The following is a 23,308-nucleotide window of genomic DNA, read 5'->3' on the forward strand; positions in this document are numbered from 1 at the left end:
AGCCTTTGATGTTTGTGCAAGATTGGGTTGGAGCCGAATTCAGTAGGAAACTAAATTCTGTATTTATTGCTTTACCTAATAGTTATTTGTTTCTTTAAAATACCAATTATATGTATTTATTTTTTGAAATTTTTTGTATTCCTACTTTTATATTGGCTGAGTTATAAGGTGATGATGATGAAAATTGATTTGGTTTTTTTGATAAGATATTTTTAATTTTAATTAATTAATTTTAAATGTTGGTAATTGGTTGACTTTTTTTTTGGAAAAACTTGTTTCTTTTCTGAGAGGAGCTATTCAGAAATTGACCAAGTTATGATATTTTATTATGAGTTCCACTATTATTATGAGTTGTTTATGAGTTGTGAGGTGAAGATATTTTGTAGTGTAATATGTAAACAATTCAATAGTTTGATATTGTTGACTTGTTATGGTATTTCAAGGAGTATTGAGACTTTAGTTTGATATTGACTTGGTGTGTTGTACTTGATATTTTAATCCAAGTAGAATGATACAATGTGATGGATGTTTAATGATTCTTTTGAAATGTTAGGTTTATTTTTAGGTATATAAATTTAATTTGAACAGGTTATAGGTGTATATTGTCTATTGATAAAATTCTAGTTGTTACTTTTGTATTTGTAATTTTTTTATAATTCTTACAAGTTTATAATTTTTTTATGAATTATGTAAGGGAAGTATTTGAATAATGAGTTTGTATTTCGTAACATATTGGTTATTTGTTATACTTTTTTCATTTTAGGTATACATGTCAATTTTTTCTCATTCTAGGTGTAGGATGAATATGTTGTATTAGTTTTTCACTCAATGGTGGTAATTTTTATTTTTTTATTTTTTGAAAATTTTATGATTTGTATAGTTAATTATTTTAATGGGCTAGGTATGGAGATGGGGACCCGACGGGTATGGGGACCTGACGGGCATGGGACAGGTACGGGGCGGGGTTGTGGAATTGGGAAACAGGGCAGGGACAAGGTTGGTTTCCTAACCCCTTTCTGTTTTTTTGGATTCAAGTTTCAGGATTATAGTTTGGTTTTTTGGAAACTTGACCCCAACCCGACCCGTGCCCACCCCTAGCTCAAACCTTCTAGAGCTTATACACAATGGTATCTGTGAGATGAGCAGTATTTTGATCGAAGGAAAAAAATGATATTTTATTACCTTTATAAATGATATGTCAAAATATTGCTTCGTGTATCTAACTAAGACTAAAGATGAAGCGTTAGAAAATTTTAAAATTTATAAATCAGAAGTAGAAAATCAAACCCAAAAAACAATAAAAAAGATGGAGGAGGAAAAAATGGATAATATAGTTCTATAGGATTTGGAAAATTCTATGAGGAACATGGTATCATACATGAGATTGCAACTCCTTATTCTCCTCAATCCAATGGAGCAGCTGAAAGGAAAACCGAAACATTTTTAGACATGATTAATTCTATGTTGTCCTGTTCTGGTCTTCCCAACAATAAGTGGGGAGAAGCTTTACTTTCGACATGTAAAATACTTAATCATATTCCATACAAGAACACTTAAAAAACAAACCTAGTCTTAAATACTTTAAAGTATAGGATTGTCTTGCTAAAGTTAAAATGAACTTTAACAAGACAAAGTTGTAACAATGTAAGGGAAAAACTCTTTGTATTTTAATGCATTGATACACTCTTCGATTACATATTTATACAACAAAATAGAATCAATAGATTACAAGATTCTCTCCTGTAATCTCTCGGAGAATAAATTAGAGGAAATCTTCCTCCGATTTCTCTCGAACGATAAATCAGAATCCTCTGATTTATCTAGAGAAGATTTACAACTCTTGCTAACATTCCCTCTCAAGTTGGGGCATATAGATCTCTGATGCACAACTTGCCAAGTGAGTTGTAGAAGTTCTTACTGCATATCACTTTTGTAAGTATGTCTGCCAACTGGTCTTCAAATTTAACTAATGGAAATTGAATAATCTTGGCCTCAAGGTTTTGCTTAATGAAGTATCACTTTACTTCCACATGTTTAGTCCGATCATGCTGAATTGGATTATACGAAATAGCAATAACCGCTTTGTTATCACAAAATAAATTCATTTCATGGCTTGGGGCAAAGCTTATTTCAGTTAATAGTCTTCGGAGCCAGAGAAGCTCACAAAGACCCTTAGCCATCCCATGAAACTCAGCTTCAACACTTGATAATGCTACCATCTTTTACTTCTTACTTCTCCATGTAACTAGGTTCCCTCCAACAAATGTAAAATAGCCTGAGGTGGATCTTCTATATGAAATATTCCCTACCCAATAAACATCTATATAACCTTCAACCCCAGGTGGTTATTTCTTGAGAACATAAGTCATTTTCCAGGGGAGGACTTTAGGTACCGAAGAATTTGATTCACAACATTCATATGATCTACACTTGGACAATGCATGAATTGGCTTACTACACTTACTGCATAGGTGATGCCAGGTCATGTATGGGAGAGATACATAAGTTTCCCAACTAACCTCTGTCTTCCTTTATCCGTTGGCACTTGGTTTGGGTATTCTCCAAGCTTATGATTTTGAATTATTGGGGTATCTGTAGGCTTAGTAGTCCAGCTTCAGATAATAAATCCAGGATATATTTTCATTGTGAAAGGAATATCCCTTGCTTAGATCTAGCAACTTCAATTCTCATAAAATATTTGAGTCCTCCCAGATTTTTCATCTCAAATTCTGTTGTCAGTTGTTGTTGAAGTCTTTCTATTTCTTCTGGGTCATTTATTGTAATAATCATATCATCTACATACACTATCAAAGTTGTTACCTTACCCCTTTGATGCTTTAAGAATAGTGTATGATCTGAGTGACTTTGTCGAAAACCATATTTTCTCATTGCCAAACTCAATAGTCTAAACCTTGCTCTAGGAGAAACCTTCAAGCCATACAACGTTCGTTGTAGCTTGCACACCACTCTTGCTTTCTAATTTGCCATATATCTTGGAGGAACATCTATATAAATTTATTCTTTAAGATTTCCGTGGAGAAAAGCATTTTTAACATCAAGCTGGTGTAATGGCCAATCAAGGTTAGCTGCAAGTAGGGGTGGCATCGAGCCGAGCCGAGCCGAGCCCGAACCTGCTTATGTTCGAGTCGAGCTTGATTTAAATATTTCGAGCCGAGCTTCGAGCCGAGCCTCTTCTCGAGCCTAAAATTGTTATCGAGCTCGAGCCTCAACATACATTTAAAATTTTTCAAAAAATATATATTAAATAAAATGTATATAAAATTATGCATGCATTTTACATAAAATTGGGCATGACCTCTACATAAAATTGGGCATAACTTATATATATAATATGTGTATAAGATTGGGCATAACCTCTACTTAAAATTGAGCATAATCTATATATATAATACTTGTATAAAATTTGGCATGACCTCTACTTAAAATTGGGCATAATCAATATACATAATACCCGCATAAACACTCCATAAACACTCCATAAAATTGTCTATACATTCCATAAACACTTCATGAAATTTTTTATACACTCCATAAAATAATCTAAACACTCTTTACACTGCATAACATTATAAATAAACTCCATACAATAATCAAACACAACAAAATGAAATAAAATATCACTATCAATTTACAATCACCCAAATAAAAACTATAAATCCTTTAAATAAAATCCTATTACTATTACAGACTTACTAGAAAATTACAAGAAATATTTTAAATTTTTCTTAGGAAAGTTAAATGGACCTCTTATTGCCTTTTCTAAGGAAATAAATAAAAATTAATAATTAATCTAATATATTATTATACTTATCAATAAATTTTTAATCACATAAAATGTCAAACACAAAATTGCTATGAAAATTGCCTCATGCTCAAAGTATTATATTATCAACTGTCAAATACTTATTCAAAATTTTTCTATATGGTTTTCTAACCCATCTTGGCAAGAAAATCTTACTTGGAAAATTATATGATTTTTTAAAAAGAATTTATAATTAAAAAAATATTTTGAAAAAATATGAGGCACTAATGGTCCCTATATTTCTATTAAAAATGTCTTTTCAACATTTATTGAAAATACCACTAATAGTCTCTAGAAACATATTTCTACTAAAATATCTTTTTAATTTATTTAAGAGCCATGAGGAAGGGACAAAGAGTTTTTTTTTCCTTGTTTATGATCTCGCACGTAGGGGTGGCTTTGAATAAATTATATATAAAATTATGCATACATTTTTAAAAAATATAATGATAGGGGAGGCTCAGAATTGAATTTCAATAATGGATTAAAATGCACCAATATTAATATTTTTTACTCTAATTGTTGTCTAGCTTGTTTTGTAATTTTTGAATCTGGCCATAATTTATTATGGCCTCCTTAGTGCCCCTAGATAAAAATTTATATTCTAGGAAAAACTAAAAATATTTTTCTTATGATACATATTCCCAAAAAAACCTTTAAATAAAATCTTATTACTATTAGTGACTTATTAGAAAATTACATGAAATATTTTAAAATTTTCTTAGAAAAGTTAAATGGATCTTTTATTGTCTCTTCTAGGGAAATAAATAAAAATTAATAATCAATCTAATATATTATTATACTTATTGATAAATTTTTAATTAAATAAAATATCAAACACAAAATTGCAATGAAAATTGCTTCATGCTAAAAGTATTACAACATCAACTGTTAAATACTTATTCAAAAAATTTCTATACAGTTTTTTACCCCATCTTGGTACGAAAAATCTTACTTAAAACATTATATGATTTTTAATAAAAATTTTCAATTAGAAAAATATTTAAAAAAAATGTGACACTAATAGTTATAGAAAAATATTTCAATAAAATTTATTTTTAAGTTTTTCCAGAGGAAAATTTTTTTTTTTAATTTTTTTAATTTATGATCTCACACGTGCGAGATCATCTTCTCGCGAGGAAGGGGGAGATTGTTTCTCCCCTGTTTTGGTTTTTCGTCGAGACGATGCGGAGGGAAGGGGGTTACGGCGCCGGGGAGAACCTATCGTCGGGGATGACGGCCACGACGGAGTCGGGGGCGACGGAAGCGGCGGTGACGGAAGCGGAGGCGACGGAAACAAAGGTGACAACGAGGAGAGGAAGAAATCGAACGGACAGCCACAGAGGCGGCCGACGAGCAGCTGCGACGGCGAAATAGACGCCGGCGAACAACTATGACGGCGGTAGAGGCGGCGACAACAACCGATGGGAGGGGTCGGCGGTGACGGGGGGGAGGAAAAAATTTCCCCCCCCCCTCGCTCCTGCTCCCCCGCTCGATCGCGATCCTGTTACCGATTCATACCGATCCGACTCATTTCGAGCCAGTTCGCGAGCCGACGAATCGAACCTAGCTTCGGTCGAGCTCGGCTTGTTAAGGTAAATGAGCCAATTTCGGCTCGAGGTCGATAAATGATGAATCGAACCGGCTCGGTTCAAAGCCACCCCTAGCTGCAAGAGATAACAACACCCTTACTGTAATTAATTTAACCACAGGTGGGAATGTCTCTTGATAATCTATGCCATATGTTTGTGTGTATCCTTGTGCTACTAGCCTTGCCTTGTATCGTTCAACTGATCCATCAGATTTTTACTTGATGGAGAATACTCATTTACACCCAACTGGTTTTTTGACCTTTCGGTAACAGAACATGAATCCATGTCTTATTTTCCATTAGTGCCTCCATTTCTTCCTTCATAACTTGAACCCACCTAGGGTCTTTAAGAGCTTCAGCAACATTTTTGGGAACGTGGTGTGAGAAGAGTTCACTTACAAAGTTCTGGAGGGGTTCAGACAATTCTTTTGTAGATACATAGTTGGCAATTGGATATCTTGATTTGTGCCCCTTCACTTCAGGAGAATATCTGTTCAGTAGTTTTCCCTGATTATGCTTGACAAGTAATTCGTAGCCACTGACAAGAATATCCGCATCATTAGAATTTTGAGGTATGGCAGGAGTACTTACCTCACTGATATTCTCAGGAGATGGGTCGTTGGATACTGAGGAGAGGAGGTATATTGTTGCTTCAATTTTTGGAGATGTCGGCTCTGGATTAGGTTCTGCTACTTTAGCTTCCGGAGATGTTGTTGTATGAGTGTCCTTAAACCACTCAAATGTCAACCCATTCAGCTCTTCTTTTCGTGTTTCTCCCTGAAGAGAACAATTGGATGCGGCGGGAGAGTAGAAAGGATCGGATTCCTAAAACGTGACATCCGTATTCACATATGTGCGTCGAGTAGTTGGATCGTAGCATTTGTACCCTTTTTGATGGACCACATATCCCAAAAAATGACATCGAATAGAACAAGGATCAAGTGTCGTGTGCTGTTTTTTTGGAAATTAACAAAAGCAATGCAACCAAAAATTCGAGGTGGAAACATCAACACCGTAGGTAATGAAACATAGGTTGATAGGACCTGTAGTGGAGTCTTGAATTTAAGCACATTGGAGGGCACGGTTAATAAGATGGACTTTCGTAGCAACAACATCAATCTAATGGTGGCTAGGCACATGAGTTCCAAGTAAAAGAGCTCAAGCCATTTCACGTATATGGCGATTTTTTCGCTCTACAATACCATTTTGTTGAGGGGTTTGAGGGCATGAGGTTTCATGAATCAGCTCATGATTCTAGAAATACTCACGGAACTGGTGATTCAAATATTCTCCACCATTATCAGATCGAAGAATTTGAACCCTAGTGGAGAACTTAGTCTAAATCATTTTATGAAAAGATTAAAACCTATGGAAAACCTTATCCTTATGTTTCAACAAACAAACCCAAGTCATTCTAGTGCAATCATCAACAAATATCACAAACCAACGAACACTAGACAAAGTATATTTAGGGAAGGACCTCACACATCAGAGTGAATCAAAGCAAAAAGGACCTCACTTTTATTCAAAATTAAAGGACAATGAACTCAATGATTGTTAGCTAGAATGCAAGTTTCACATTTAAACTCCATAGTTGACAAGACCAAAAATAAATCAAGAAACACATATTTCAAATAACCAAACGAAGGATGACCAAACTGACAATGCCACAGCCAAATCTGTTCCACTTTGAGATCACTCGGGTGGCGCATGTGATATGCTTGGCCCATACTGAAATCTTCCATGTAATAGAGTCTCTTTCTCTTAGTACCACACCCAATGATATCCTTGGTGAGAATATCCTGAATAAGACAGAATGTAGGATATATAAACACAAGACAATTCAGATATTTAGTAACTTGACTTATGGATAATAACTTGTGAGAGCGAGTAGTCACAAGTAAAGTATTAGATAAAGGTAGGTTGGTGGCAACATCACCGTTCCCACCCCTATTACTGAAGAAATAACTCCATAAGCATTGGTAAAGCTAGTTCGCCGGGAAGGAGAAGTTTAACATAAATGATTCTCATCAAACGTCATATGGTATGTTGCTCTTGAGTCAAGTATCCAAGTGTTGCAGTTAACCTCTCTATTAGATCCAAGAAGGACATTACTTGGAGTAGAGTTTAAACTATTGGCAGGAATAAGGGAAAGATCTAGCTCTACTGTAGCCACTACGGAAAGATCCGACTCTACTATAGCCACTACAACCTTACTCGTGAGGTCATTATTCTCACCTACATCCTGAGGCTTTCTAGCCAGGAGTACATGCTACCAATCAGGATACCCATGTAGTTTGAAGCAAGTCTCATGGGTATGCTTTACATTTCCACAGTGAGATCATCTAGTTCCATTATGATTTAGAGTGGCTTGTGATTTGGAGTTTGAACCAGATTTGCCACCATGCAGAGAGATAAACCCAGAGTGTGCAGGAGGGTGTGATCCATGTTTGATGCTTTTAGATGCCAAAATTGCACCTGGAGAATCATCAGAGTTACCACTCGTTATCACTGCTTGACGAATAGCCTCTTTGCGGACGTAGGCATAGGCTTGTTCTATTGTTGGAAAAGGTTGTAGCTGAAGAACATCGCTCCTGATATAATCTAGGTGAACATCAAGACCATCCAAGAACTTATATACCAACTCTTCTTGAACCATGGTATTATGCCATTGTATATTGACTGGGCACTCCATTGGATTTTGTCGACGAAAGTCTATTTAACGCCAGAGGCACTGGAGATTATTATAGAAGCTTTCAATAGAGTCCCCAAACTATTGGAGATGTGTTACACATCTCCGGAGATCATACACCTAAGAGGTGTCACTGCCATCAAAATATGTAGTAGCAATATAATCCCATACCATCTTGGCTGTCAAAAATCGAATGAAGTTGCTGATGAGGAAAGAATCCATAGAATTAATCAACCATCCTTTGACAATAGTATTGTATGTGTGCCATATGATTCTAGCATAAAATGGTTCATATATGAGAACTGTAAACCAGTTAGCACACCATATGATTCTAGCATAAAATTAAAGGAGAATGGTGGGGATAATGTTTCACAGTTAAGGTACTCTCAAATTATTGTAAGTTTCATGTATTTATCAAACTGTACTAGACCAGATATTTCCTATGTGGTAGGATGATTGAGTAGGTATACGAGCAACCCTAATAAAAGTCATTGGGATACTCTTGAAAGACTTCTTACATATTTAAAAGTTACTGTTAATTACAGAATACACTATTCTAGTTTTCTTGTTATACTAGAATGGTAGAATGTGTTAAGCACTTAGCCAATACTACCCAAAAGACCGGCTTGTTAGGAGCGGAAGACATAGGTACTTAACCCCAGGACCATAACAATACACCCCACCTTCGCAAACCGACGTCCATGGCGGCTTAACACTCAACGACGGGTGTCGGGTCAAGATCCCATAATCCCTTACGGCGACCACGTCCGAGGCTCGTGACACCTGCGTTGGGACTCCTCTCGGAGATTCGAACTCGCGACGAGCCGATGACCACGGCGGCGCAACGACACTGGCCCAACCGCAACCTACCAATAATTTTAATCCAGCGTCTGCGCCCTGCCAGTAATTTTAATCCAGCCTCTGCGTGCCCCGAGAATCGAACTCACGACGTGGGAGCCAACTCTGATACCAAATGTTAAGCACCTAGCCAATACTACTCAAAAGACCGGCCTGTTAGGAGCAGAAGACATAGGTACTTAACCCCAGGACCATAACAGAATGATGCTAATTGGATTTTTTTATTCCGATAACACTAAACCCACTAGTGGTTTTGTATTTACACTATGTGTTGTTGCTTGGAAATCTTCCAAGTAGACCTTGATTACCAGATCTACTATGGAGGTTGAGAAGGTAGCCTTAGAGTTAGCTAGTGGAGAAGCTAAGTAACTTAGGGGTCTATTACCAAACATTCCCATGATGGATAAGCCAATTCCAACTATCTTAATTATAATAGGTGACTATTATGAAAAATAAAAGTAAATATCATAATTCAAAGTCATCTAAGCATATTGAGTCTTGATATAAAATTTTGAGGAAACTCACATCCACTGAACTTATAACCTTGAGTTATATTAAATCAGTGGCAAACTTGGTAGATCACTTGACCAAGGGCTTGTCGAGAAGACAAGTATGGTATGCTTCGAGAGGGATGGAATTAAAGGCTATTACTTGAGTCACTGTCAGTGGCACCCCAACCTATCTGACTAGAAATCCCAAGACTAAAGTTTAATGGAAAAAAAAAGTTGAATGAGTGTCTGGTAGGAATACCAAATTAAAGTGAATTTTATTTACGTCCCATCTCTATGAAGTAGGTGCTTAAAGGCATTGGATATGAGGTTGGTGCATTACCTTAATGTTATCGAGGCTATTATAGCAGGGTATAGAGATGTTATACCCTTGGAAACATCACTGATGTGAGTGTGACTATGGGGCCGCAGTCTAACAGAGAATTAAGGCTTGTTCTCTAAGATGCACTCACGATACATGATACTTGGGCTTAACTGTAACACGCTACCTCGATGGAACTCACATGCAGGACTAACACTTATTTGTTCGGTATTCTCAAAGCCCAAAAATAATGTCTAAGTTCAAGATTTTTTCACTTAGGACCGGTGTAGGTGGCAAAGTTCCAACTAGATGTAGGTTCAATTCCAAAAAACTCTTGTCATAGAAAACTAAAATGCAATGATTGCTTGAACCTTGTCCAATTTTATTATATCTTGATTTTCAGTTTTAAAAATAGTGGAGAATGTCAAAAATTTTAAAATAAAAGGTACATGCATGTATGAGAGATACGCAAGCGTGCCTATAGCTTAGTTGGTTAAGAGCGTCACCTCATGTGCACTTCAAACATGTGGTTTGTCACACATGTTCGCACATGTGTTTGGGTGGGTTCACATGTCATATGTTTGATATATGGGGCCAAAGCCGATGAATATTTTTATCATATCAATCCCAGAAATCTGAGCTATTAAAAGCTGAAAAGAAGAAATCATTCTTTGTAAATATGGTCTATTTAAGGGGAGTTAGTCAACAATGAACTTGAAATGAAGTTCACGCGCATTACTCTATTCATTCGAGTAGACCATTAGTGGTGAATGAGCGCTAGCATCATTTGAATCACGTAGGTAATCTTCTCAGGCAAAAATTGTGGAATCGTGTTTCAGCCCAATTTTCTAAATCATTCACTTGAAGTGTCACGTAGCCCAATTTTTTCCTCATTTGCGCTTTGTTCTCCCTCTCTCTCGGCCTTCCTCTCCAAACGATTTTTTTTGCCCGCTCTCTTTTTCCTCTCATCTTTGCTCTCTTCTTCCTCTCGTCTTCGCACTCCCTTCTGCTTCTTCTCCCTTCTCATCGTCTTCACATCTCCTTTCCTTGTCTCTCTTGGCCTCCCTCTTCCATCTCCCTCTCTTTTCACCCTCTCAGCCTCCCTCTCATATCCCTCTCTTTTCTCCCTCTCAGCCTCCCTCTCTTCTCACTCTCGGCCTCCCTCTCCCTTCTTCCTCTCGCTCTTCTCTTTTTCCCTAAAAATCCTCCCGATTTCCTTTAATTTAACCCATTTCGGTTTCGATTTCCCCATTTTAGTGTCAATTTCTTTGATTCTACTTCGATTTCCCCATTTGGCTTCAATTTTCACATTGAATTTTGGTTTTCCCAAAATTTTAGAAGGTAACCCTAAACCCTATTTTTTATTATTAATTTACTGTTGTATTTGATTTAATCTTAATTTATGTGTACGGTATTTGTATTTATTGTTTAGTTTCTGCATAATTTTGGGATATAGGGTTAGGGTTTATGGTATTTAGAGTTCAATTTCGTCTTTATGGTTTAGGGTTTAGGGTATTTAGAGTTAGGGTTTAGGAAGGGTATAATTTCGGGTTTAGGGTTAGGATTTAGGATTTAGGGTATTTAGAGTATGGTTTCGGGTATTTAGGGTTAGAGTTTGGGGTTATAGGTTTTAATGTTTGGGGCTTTTAGGGGGTTTAGTGTAAAAAGTTTATGGTTTAGGTTCTGGAATTAAGGTTAGGGTTAAGTGTTTAGGGTTTAGTAGCTAATGGAGTTAGGGTTTAGGGTTTAGGGTTTAGGTTTTAGTGTGAGGAGCTAATGGAGGGTGGGTTTAGGGTTTATGAGGCTAATGGATGGGTTGTATCCAGTTCAAACTAGGTTGAGCCACCTAAATGGACGTCCATTAGCCAACGAAACCCGACCTCCATCACTAACGAGGTACAATTTGTAGTGATTGTGAAGTCATATGGGGCTCTACTAGGGGTGTTCGGTGATTTTGGAATTGAAGAGTGTGTTTTTGCATTATTCTAGTCATCTACAATGGAATTAGTTTGATTAATTTGTAAATGTTATAGAATGTTATTGAATAATTTTGAAGTGTTGTGGAATGATCTTGCTATGTGGTGAGGAGATTTAGATTAAATATCCACCACATGGTTTTTTGTTTTTTTTAAGTTCTTATTTGTGTTTCCATGTGTCCTTATTTACTATGACGAGTAAAGGTTGTTTGATAAAAAAAATTTCATGAGGACCATCTTGGATTTAGATTATAAATGGTTGGAAAAAGACAATAAAGTCCTCAATTGTATGACATTTGGACCTTCGAGGATGACAGCAAAATGCTCGATCTCTTGGTTGAGCAGGTCAATATGGGGAACAAGATGCCTAATGGGGTTTGGAAGTATTAGGTGTATATGGACTGTGTCAATATGTTCAATGTAGACACAATTAATAAAAAAACTGTTGAGCAGCTCAAGATTATGGAAGAAAAGTTACCAAACAGTAACGAGTTGTCTCAACACTAGTGGGTTCGCCTGGGATGCAACCACACAGCGAGTTACTGCATGTTATTTTGTATGGCAAGACTACATCAAGGTCAGTAAATCATGATGTACTTTAAAATATTTTGTATGTTTTTAGCATTACTAGAACTTTATTCCAAGTCGTTTAAAGAATATTTTATTCTTGTAGGAACATAGAGATGCTGAAAAGTATAGACAACAAGGCTGCCTCCTTTACGACAAATTGACTTTGGTAGTGGGAAACTCAATAGTCATGGGGATGGTAAGTCAAACTAGCGTAGACATGTGCAATGATGTCCAGCGTGAGGAAGAAAATTCACCCTTGAACGTGCTCGAGGATATCAATTTAGGTAGGGATGCTCCATCACCATTCTTTAGCGGGAATGAGTCGGCACCTGATCAGTCTCGAAGTGGTAACCCATCAACTTCAACTCGTCGTAGAAAGAGATCTGAAATGTCCACTGATGACACTTTCATGTTCCTTGATACAATGAAGGAAATTTCCGCGGTATTTAGGGATGCTATCAAACTTAAATATGGTAAAGTCGAAGATAGTTGGTTTGAAGCCCTCACGGAAATCCCGGACCTGTTGGAAGAGTTGAAGTTTTTCGCTCCTCAATGGTTGGATACGAAAACTAAGAGGGACATGTTTATGAAGGTGACAGTGGAAGAGCGGCCCAAGTGGCTTAAATATTGTTCTAGGGAAATGTAGTAATGAATTTTAAGTACACTATCTACTTTGGGATGAGTGTTTTGAATTTTAATGATGTTTTTTTAATTATTACATTGTAAGACTTATCATTGATAGATTATGAATGTCATTATGGTTAAGATTTGGGTTTTCATTATTGTTGGGTTCTTATTGTGTGGATGAATGTTGTGGATGTGTGATTGGATATGGTTGTGTAAAGGTGTGATTGAAAATAGGTATTGATTGAAGATAAATGTATGTTTGTTTTTATGACTTTTTGGAAGAAAAATGAATTATTTTTGGAGACAACCTTCCTAGAAATGATAAAATTATTCAATAGAAGGCACTCATCTTTGAGGAGTACTATTGAACGAACTTTTGGTGCTATAAAAGCTCGATTTCAAATGTTGAAAGACGTTCCTCCGTTTTCTTATAAGATTCAGATAAAAATTATAATAGCTTGTTACATATTACATAATTATATACGTAGAGAGGATTACAATGATATGTTTAAATCGGAAGATGAGCTTAGTGGAGGAGGTGATGAGGTCCGATTAGTAGGTGTAAATGAGGATGAAGATTGCAATGATAACGATGATCTTGTGGATGAAGACATCTGATGTTATTAATAAAATAATTATTTATATTTATTCAGTTAAATTAATTAATTAATTTATTTATTATATCCGCTTCTATTATTTTTTACTTTTATTTTTTTATATAATTTATTCTAGTCATAAGTAATTATTATATTAATTTTATTATAAATTGTAATCATTAATTAATATAATATAGCATTTCATTATTTAGTATTTTAATATATTTTAATACTACACATTAAATCACTTATAAGTATAATAACTATATTTATTTTGGTTAATTATTTATTTAAGTTATTACAAAAAGTTATTCATTCTCTTATTTATATTATATTTTTTTTTTGGGGGCATTAACACCGAATCTGTTTTCCCGTGTAATTGAATACTGTCTACACTAACACCCAAGGAACACCCAAGGATGAGTTGAAGTTGACCCCTCAATGTCATTTGAGTAGTCAAAAAAAATCTTTAGGGAATATCTTTTGAAGACACTGATTTAATTATTTTGTGTGCCGGAATTAATTTAAATTCATTAAAATTAGTCGTTTTGTTCATTTTTGTTGCGACTTACACTTGATTCTTCGAAGATGTCACCTGTCTTTCTCAATCCCAGATCGATCCCGGCCGGTGCCGTGCAAACGCCTTCTCCGGGTCCTACACCCTGCTTGTCAGTTCGTTTTAAATATTCCTAAAAGACGCTTCCGGGAACGCAGAAAAGAGTCAAGGCCCTTCTTTAGATCCTTATATTCCAATGGCGTTTCACTCAACCTGATCACTTGATACTGGGTTTGTCCAACATCAATTTGAAATCAACACATCCACCCGCTTCCTCTCTCCGAAGGTATTTCGTTCGGTTTTTATGTCTGGTGGATCCCGTTTTTGTTCCCTATTAGACGAAGAAACTATTTGTATCGGCCTTAAGGTCTGATTCGGCGCAAGGGAAAGAATTGGGTATCTAAAACCCCTCAGAAATATGCACTTCGCCTTTTCAGAAAGCTTATATAAATAGTTCAAGACCTGGATTTTGTTACCTGCTCTTTCAAAATGGTAGCGAAAGCTTCACCGTTCTCATACTGGTACACACGAGGCTGCCTCAAAGTATTAGAGAAGCTAAACGGTTCATTCTCATCAGCACTAAAGCAACCGAGAGACAGTTTGAAACAGGAGGGACCGCTATCTCGGTTCTCAGTTCTGACCGAGTTTCGGAAAGGAGCTTCCAGGATTGATATATGGACGCCACAGAGCTCGCAGAAACTTGTTGGGCTGGCAAAAAGTTGGTAACGGGATCACTAATCTATGTGCATGTTGCTTCTTTACTGCCCTATTAGTTGTCTGTTGACTTAAACCTACCTACTTCTGGCTGTTTCTTGCTAATATTGTCTGAAGAAGGTTGTTATTTACAGAAAATTGTGAATGTTTGGTCCACCGCCGAGTCTAATCTTTCATCGATTATCTTCCTTGCTTTCTATACCAGGTCTTTTTAGTTCATTTACCTTCTCCCGGAGCTCCAAATGGGAGGGCCTTGTTAAATGCTCAGCAAATTATACTCCTTTGTCTCCCATAAGTTTCTTGGAGCGCGCAGCAAGAGTTTACAGAGATAGAGTTTCTGTAATCTATGGCTCTTTAAGGTACACTTGGGGAGAAACCCATGAAAGATGTCTTCGTCTTGCTTCATCACTGACAAAGATTGGGATTTCTCGTGGTGATGTTGTAAGATTCAGTTACAATTCTTATTTTCTCTGAGACCTCTTCGCTGCATATTTGTTATGAAATTGCGTGCTTTCCCTTCTCAATGGGACGTGACTCGATTTTACTTTCATTCGTCTTTCTCTTTTTCCTCTTTAGAAAGAAAGTTGAATCCTGCTTGTTATGTGCATTTACTTTTTCTGAGTTTTTTTTTTTTTTTTTTTGTGTATTTGATTTTTTTTAACACGTACTGTTGAAATCTGAAAAGTTTTTAATTTACTTATTGAAAAAACTAATGTGGAACTTAATGTTGCTTTTTCCAGTTATACATATCTATGGTGGATTTAGATGAAATTAACTGTATTTATGCAGAGGCAAATCAGAAGCCTATATTTAGAAGAATAGCATGCATGGTAGTAGAAAATGTGAGGTCCTGCTTCACAAGCTAAAGAGACAAAATCTTTATTGTGGAAACTTTCAGACCTGATTCATCCAAAAACAAACCTTCACTAGTGTGATACATATGGAGTTTTATTCCACTCCAAAATAAAACCAATCCGGTATGCATAGATGTGGTAGGATTTGATCATAGACAAAGCAAAAACTGTAGCTGAGCCTTAGCAGAACACTTGGGGGGCAGAATCTGATATTGTTAGAAAATCTATTGAAGGGCAACATCATCATTTTGCACTCACTATAAAGTCCAGAAGCTACACTATCTTGTTCTATGTGTTTAATTTTATCTCAAATTCAATTTTCATATAATTTAAATATCTAGGGAAATATAAGGTTTAAGTGTTTTTATGTGAGAAGGGGTATTTCTGTAATTTTTATATCAGAACTCTATAAGAAGCCTGGGGATCAACCAACCAGAGTCTTTTCAGCATTCTGAATTTTCTCCTCTTTTCTTTCTCTCTCTCTCTCTCTCTCTACAAAACCCTAAAGTTCACTCTTTTACATGGTATCAAAGCAGTAGATCTTGGTTGGAGCCCTTCATCCTTCACCAGTTCCTTCCGTTGAAGTGTACGATTTCAAAGAAAGGGGATTTTCTAAAATCTACCTTTATTGGTTGGTAAAATTCTGAACTTTTGCTTTCTTCTCCTACCATAACCCGAGGGTTGATGGCTCTACTGCCTGTTGAGTAGTTATAAAACTATTTATTGCCCCATGAAGTTTTATTGAGTGCAAATCACTCTTTTTGCCCTGTGCAACTGGTCCTCTGCCTACATCAACCCTAGTATCTTAGAATTTTTCATAGCTTATGCAAATCTAAGTGCATAGAACTGGACTTAAGCCCTTAAGGAGAGTTCTTTATTGGAATTTCTTCCTTTTTTTTTTGCCGTGCAGCCCATTAATGGGCTTAAACTGCCTGCATCATCACTAGGTTGGATGACATAAGCCTTGAAAAATTGAGAAATCTGTGGAATTTTTGAGTACCACCTACAATAGCAAGTGAATTATGTATTGGGGCTGATTGGTACTCCTAATTAGTAAAAAAGTGGGACCCACAACACCAGTGCACTTTTTTTTCTGTTTAGGGTTCATATTTGCAGCATACACGGCAGGCTAAGAAGTCAAAATTCATTAGGGATGACCCTCCTGTCCCATTGAATGATGATTGGGAAGCCGAGGATAGTTAGGTTGTGACCTGGCTAATTAATATCATGGATTCCGATTTGAGGAATCAAGTTATGAATTGTGACACAGCTAACGAGATTTGGAAATCCTTGGAGTCTGTTTATGCTAAAAGAAGCAACTTGTCACGAATTTTTGAACTATATGCTAGGATGTTTAGCCTCAAGAGAGGTCAAAGTTTGACAGTGCATATAATAGTGAGTTGGTTGGTATATTGCAAGAGATAAGAGTTTTCCATCCTGTTACTACGGATGAAAGGGAAACAAAAAAAAGAATGGACAGGTGCCACTGCAAAATTTCTAGATGGTTTGGGACTAGTATTTGACTCTATTACAACACAATTATTAGCTTTAGAAAATGTTCAATCATTATCCACAACTTATACCAAAGTATTGCATATAGAGAATGCTATTGTAGCATAGGGAAATAAAGGTATAATCAGCATTTTTGAATCAGAATTGAATTCTCAAGGTTCCTTACAAGCATCTAGGGGCAGAGCTGGAAGCACTAGAGGCAGAGGAAGTGCCAATCAAGGAAGAGAAAGGGCAGAGGTGATACAAGTCGAACAAAAAATATGCTCATTGTGGACGTATGAATCATTTTTATGACAAGTGTAGGGAAAAGTTTGGAAAACCCACTTGGACCAATTCCCTTGTTCATGAGAACAATGATGTGTCTCCTGAGCCTATTGTGCATGTTGTACCTGGCACATTTGATGAAACACAGCAGTTGATTCAGAGTATGGCACAACTAAATGATGCCTCCTCTTCAGCATTTATGACTCAATCTTTCACTCCTACAACTACATTGGCTAATTCAGGTACATCTGCTCTTTTTGTGCGTCCATCCTCCACATGGGTTCTTAATTGAGAAGTTACTACCCACGTGTTAGGTATGTCCACTTTGTTTTCTGATTTAAAAGAGTCAACTACTACTAAACAATGTTGGCTAATGATTCTATTTCTCCAATACAAGGAATGGGTACATTGGTTCCATCTACCTTTTGGTCACTTTAGTCTATCCTATTTGTTCCTAAATTCCCTCTCAATTTATTGTCAGTAAGTTGACTTACCAAATCAATGAATTGATCCTTAACATTTTATCTTTCACATTGTTTTTCATGATCTTATGACAAGGAGGATGATTGGTTGAGTGCGTGAGAGAGGCGGATTATACTATGTGGAGAGCCATTCCTTAGATATTTCATAGGAATTGTATTATGCAGGCTTTCCTCTATAATGGCATTTACGGTTATGTCATCCTTCTCCTACAAAGTTGATTCGGTTCTTTTTTCCATTTCCTTCAAGTCTATGCTTTCAGCGTGACTTGTGTCAGTTGGGGGAAGCATAACCGAACATTCTTTTCTCCAAGTCAATCCTGTAGTAGTCGCTCATTTGATATTATAAATTCTGATGTTTGGGTGCCTTTTCCAGTACCTGGTATTTTTGGTTATAAATACTTTCTTTCGTTTATTGATGATTTCAGTCAATGTACTTGGTTGTATCTACTATGAGAGAAATCTGAAGTATTTGATGTGTTCAAAGTTTTTTATAATGAAATAAAGAATTAGTTTGACACTTCTATTAGTATGCTTTACATTGATAATGGCCTTGAGTTTATGAATCAAAATTTGACTTATTCTGTAAAGGTCGTGGTATTATACATCAGTTCTCGTGTGCTTTTACACCACAACAAAATGGTGTTGCTGAACGTAAAAATCGTTATCTGTTAGAAGTGGCTCATACCATGCTTTTCCATATGAATGTACTAAATTCATATTGGAGTGATGCTATCTCACTAATTGTTTCCTCATCAACTGAATGCCTTCCTCAATTATCGATGGTAAAATTCTTATACAAATGCTAATACCATCAGTCAACTTATTTCCATTGTCTCCTCGTGTTTTTGGGTGCGTCTAATTTATACATGTATTTGGTACCTCCAGGGACAAATTGTCCCCTTAGGCTGTCAAATTTATATTCTCGGGAGAATGTTTTTATACTAAGAAAGCATTTATCTCTACAGACGTGACATTGTTTGAGGAACTCCTTTTATTTTATGTGTCATCCATAGATGTGTCACCACCCATTTTTATTTATGAGGTTGTTGCCTCACTCATGTGGAAGAGATTCCTAGTCTGATTCCTGATGCTACTACAGAGAAGCCGCTACACGTATATCACATATGGAAAGTAACTCAAGATAAATTTGTTCCATTCTAACAAAGGACCAAGAACCCTCTTTGTCTACTGATCCTGAGGTAAGTGATCTACGCCTACCATCACCTTGGGAAAGTATCAGAAAAGGTACTTATTATCCTTTGTCTCACTTTGTGTCGTTTGATTCTCTTTCTAACCAGTACAAACAGTTTGTTATGTCCTCGTTCTCCTATTCTATTCCTTCGTATGTACATCTTATACTTTCCTCTTCTTAGCGAAAGACAACTATGGATGTTGAGATGGAGGCACTACTGGATAAGGGCACTTGGTAGTTGTGTGATCTACCCGTTGGTGCTATAGTTATTGGCTGTTGTTGGGTATATACTGTGAAGTATAAGTTGGACAGATCTATTGAACAGTACAAGGCTTGGTTGATAGTGAAGGGCTACACACAAACATATGGGAGAGATGTGTTTGAGACCATTTATCCATTTGCTTGTCTATCTTTGGTTCAGATCTTGATATTTGTCGCAATTAACCAGGGGTGGCCAATTGTGTCAAGTTGATATTAAAAATACTTTTTTTGTATGGCAACTTGACTGTGAAAGTCTTTATGGAGCAACCTTTTTGAGTATGTTGCTCAAGGGGAGACTAACAAAGTATGCCTACTAAAAAAAACTATATATGGTCTTAAACAAAGTTCCTGGGCATGGTTTGAGAAATTTAGTCAAGTGGTTACTTCCATTGGATTTGTCAAGAGCCACTATGACCACTCATTCTTTGTTATGAGTCTGGTATTATGGTACTACTAATATATGTAGACGATATTATACTATCTGGCAGTGGTGTAACAAGCCTTGAGGAGGTAAAAACACATTTAACAAACCAATTCCAGATTAAAGACTTGGGGTCACTACAATTCTTGCTAGGTATTGAAGTAGCTAGAAGCAAGGCAGGTTTAGCATTGACTCAAAGGAAATATGTCATGAATATGGATTATTAGGTGCTAAGCCCGTTGAGACTCCTACGGAGGTTGGACATGACATTCATGATGGATAGAGTGATGAACTCTGCGATAAGACAATGTATCGTTGGTTAGTTGGAAAACTCAAATATGCTACTGTCACTCGTCTTGATATATAGTTTGTTGTAAGTGTTGTTAATCAGTTCATAGAGTGGCCTCACAAGGTTCGCCTGGACTACCTAGTGGATCTTGAGACATTTGAAAGGGGCACAAAAAAGGACTATTTTTTAAGTCTCACAATCACATGAAGATAGATCTTCTCATATGCTAATTATGCCATATCCAAGCTTGGACAAAAATCTGCCACATCCGATATGCTGGAAGAGCAAGACACAAAATGTTGTAGCTTATTCCAATGCTGAAGTTGAGTATATGGCCATGGCTCATACAGTCACTGAATTGATGTGGGTAAGATATGTGGTCAGAGAATTGAACCTGCAATAGGAGGGATCTATGATCATGTACTGTGACAATCAAGTTGTTATGTTTATTGCAGGAAACCCAGTATTTCATGAAAAGACTAAACATATTTAAGTAAATAGTCACTTTATTCAAGATGCGGTGATGAAAAATGAGGTTGTAACTCCTTATGTGCGATCTGGTAATCAAATTGGAGATTTATTTACTAAAGCACTTGGCAGACGTGCATTCAGGGTATTCTGCAATAAGTTAGGACTTATAGATATATATGCTCTAACTTGAGGGGAGTGATTGAAAAAGGACAATATTGTCATTTGTTACTCACTATAAAGTCCAGCAGCTATACTACCTTTCTCTATGTGTTTAGTTTTATCTCTAGTTCAATTTTCATGTAATTTGAACAAGTATGTAGAGAGATAAGGTTAAGTGTTTTTAAGTGAGGAGGGGTATTTCTGTAATTTTTATTTCACAACTCTAAAAAAAGACTGGGGGTCGAGCTAGACCCCACCCAGAATCTTTCCAGCACTCTGAAGTTTCTCCTCTTTTCTCTCTTTCTTTCACTTTCCAAAACCCTAGAGTTCACTCTTCTACAAATATATTACTCTCTTTCTGTTCGAGGAACAATATTCTAATCTCTTCATTTGGAAGACAGGAGCTGCTTGTGTGATAATGCACTCATTTGCACCCAGATAAAGAAGTGGAAGCATTTAAACTCTATGAGGAAGAAATTAAAGAAAAGCATAAAAATATAGTAACAAAAAAGAGACTCCATGAAACGAGTGATGCTTTACCAACATAATAATTTACAATCTGTTACAGATAGCCATGGATGGCATCTGAAAAATTTTCATCTTGATATGCATAAACTTCTTGCGTTTTTATATTGTGTTGAAGCCAGTGCAAATGCTCTGTAGTATACTTTACAATTCATTCTATCATAGGCCTTTAGGGATTGTGTCCATGGAGAACTTCCTGAGGCCTGGACACATATTCTGAATATCCTGTTATATTATGTTGCTCTATCCTATGTTGAATCCATCATAGGCTTTTCTATCTGGCATCAACTTTATGCAGCCTTTATTGAATTTGTGTTGACTTCTTTTTTTTTTTTTTTTTGCTTTTTTCTTTTTGGTCTCTTACTTAATATTTTACTTTTTTTAAATCAGATTGCTGTACTTGCCTTTAATATTCCAGCAATGTATGAACTCCACTTTGGGGTCCCAATGGCTGGCGGAGTCCTGTGTACACTCAACATCCGTCACAGTGCTAAGATGGTATCAGCCCTACTAAGGAATTCGGATGCCAAGGTGATTTTTGTTGATTACCAATTTCTTGAGATTGCTCGTGAGGCCATTCATCTACTTACTCAGCAAAAAGCTAACCTCCCATTGTTGGTCCTTGTATCTGATTGTCACGACGCATTGCCAAGTGTTACTAACTCAATACCAAATGATGTTTTAGAGTACGAGAGCTTTCTGAGGAGTGGCCAGCCTGAGTTTCAGATTAGGTGGCCAAAGGACGAACTTGAACCAATCTCACTAAACTATACTTCGGGAACCACATCAACTCCCAAAGGAGTAGTTTACAGTCACAGAGGGGCCTATCTCAATTCCCTTGCAACAGTTCTTATGTATGAGATGAATTCAATGCCAGTGTATCTGTGGACTGCACCAATGTTTCATTGCAATGGTTGGTGCTTCGCGTGGGGAGTGGCTGCTCAAGGTGGGACCAGCATTTGTCTCCGGAATGTCATTCCAAAGAACATATTTGAAGCTATTTCCTCTCACAAGGTGACCCACATGTGTGGTGTCCCCACTGTATTGAACATGATTTTGAATGCAGCAGCAAATGATCGGAAGCCACTTCCAAGAAAAGTGCAGGTAATGACAGGAGGCTCCCCACCATCTCCTAATATAATCCTCGAGATGGAGGAGCTTGGATTTGGTATTACTCACATATATGGGCTTACTGAAACCTACGGTCCAGGTACAGTATGTACCTGGAAGCCTGAGTGGGACTTATTACCTTCTGAGGAACGAGTAAAGCTCAAGTCTCGTCAGGGGCTCCACCATCTTGGATTGGCTGAGGTAGACATAAAAGACCCAGTGACAATGAAGAGTGTCCCACCTGATGGGAAAACTATGGGTGAGGTGATGTTCAGAGGCAACACTGTGATGAGTGGTTACTTGAATGATCTAAAAGCAACAACGGAAGCTTTTGCTGGAGGCTGGTTTCGATCTGGGGACCTTGGAGTCAAGGATTTGGATGGGTATATCAAGCTCAAAGATCGTTCAAAGGATATTATAATTTCTGGCGGTGAGAATGTGAGCTCAATGGAGGTCGAATCAGTTATCTGTGGTCACCCAGCGGTACTGGAGGCTGCAGTGGTTGGACGTCCAGATGACCACTGGGGGGAGACGGTTTGTGCGTTTGTGAAGCTGAAAGATGGTTGTGAGGCAAGTGCGGAAGACATTATAAAGTTCTGCCGTGCTCACTTAGCCAATTACATGGTACCCAAAGCCGTTTACTTTGAGGATTTACCAAAGACTTCAACAGGAAAAACACAGAAGTTTGTTCTCAGGGAGAAGGCAAAAACCATGGGGAGCCCTTCCAAAGCATAGGCTTTGCCCTTAGGTTCGAAGTTTCACCGGGGGCAATAGGGTGTGCATTTGTAAATAAACGGTAAAATAAAATAAAAATGGTTCTCTTAGGAGCTAAAGTTCCAAAACAATTCTGAAATGGCTTGTTTCTGAAATGTGTTTATCCTTGATCAGACTAATTAATCTATAGATGTGTTTGGGATGGCATTTGAAACGAATACTCTTACATCAGTGACTGAAT

At 36.9% G+C, this 23,308-nt stretch overlaps 1 protein-coding gene across 3 annotated transcripts; it reads left to right on the forward strand.

Moving 5' to 3' along the window:
• Positions 1 to 14,158: 14,158 nt before the first annotated feature.
• Positions 14,159 to 23,262, forward strand: LOC137944744 (butanoate--CoA ligase AAE1-like). Of its 3 annotated transcripts, none has more exons than XM_068790479.1 (3): positions 14,159 to 14,817; positions 15,019 to 15,254; positions 21,634 to 23,262. In XM_068790479.1, the coding sequence occupies exons 1-3, from the start codon at positions 14,589 to 14,591 to the stop codon at positions 23,086 to 23,088; spliced, it is 1,920 nt and encodes a 639-aa protein (XP_068646580.1). In that variant the 5' UTR covers positions 14,159 to 14,588; the 3' UTR covers positions 23,089 to 23,262. The 3 variants fall into 3 exon arrangements, with proteins under 3 accessions (XP_068646580.1, XP_068646582.1, XP_068646581.1); XM_068790481.1 differs by having other exon boundaries at positions 14,772 to 14,821; XM_068790480.1 differs by lacking the exon at positions 14,159 to 14,817 and having other exon boundaries at positions 15,088 to 15,172.
• The last annotated feature ends 46 nt before the right edge of the window (positions 23,263 to 23,308 follow it).

This window comes from Aristolochia californica, unplaced genomic scaffold (genome assembly GCF_029961685.1).
Source record: "Aristolochia californica isolate CCGP_79_NKW_82.1479 unplaced genomic scaffold, dmAriCali1.0.hap1 SCAF_11, whole genome shotgun sequence".
Taxonomy (NCBI): domain Eukaryota; kingdom Viridiplantae; phylum Streptophyta; class Magnoliopsida; order Piperales; family Aristolochiaceae; genus Aristolochia; species Aristolochia californica.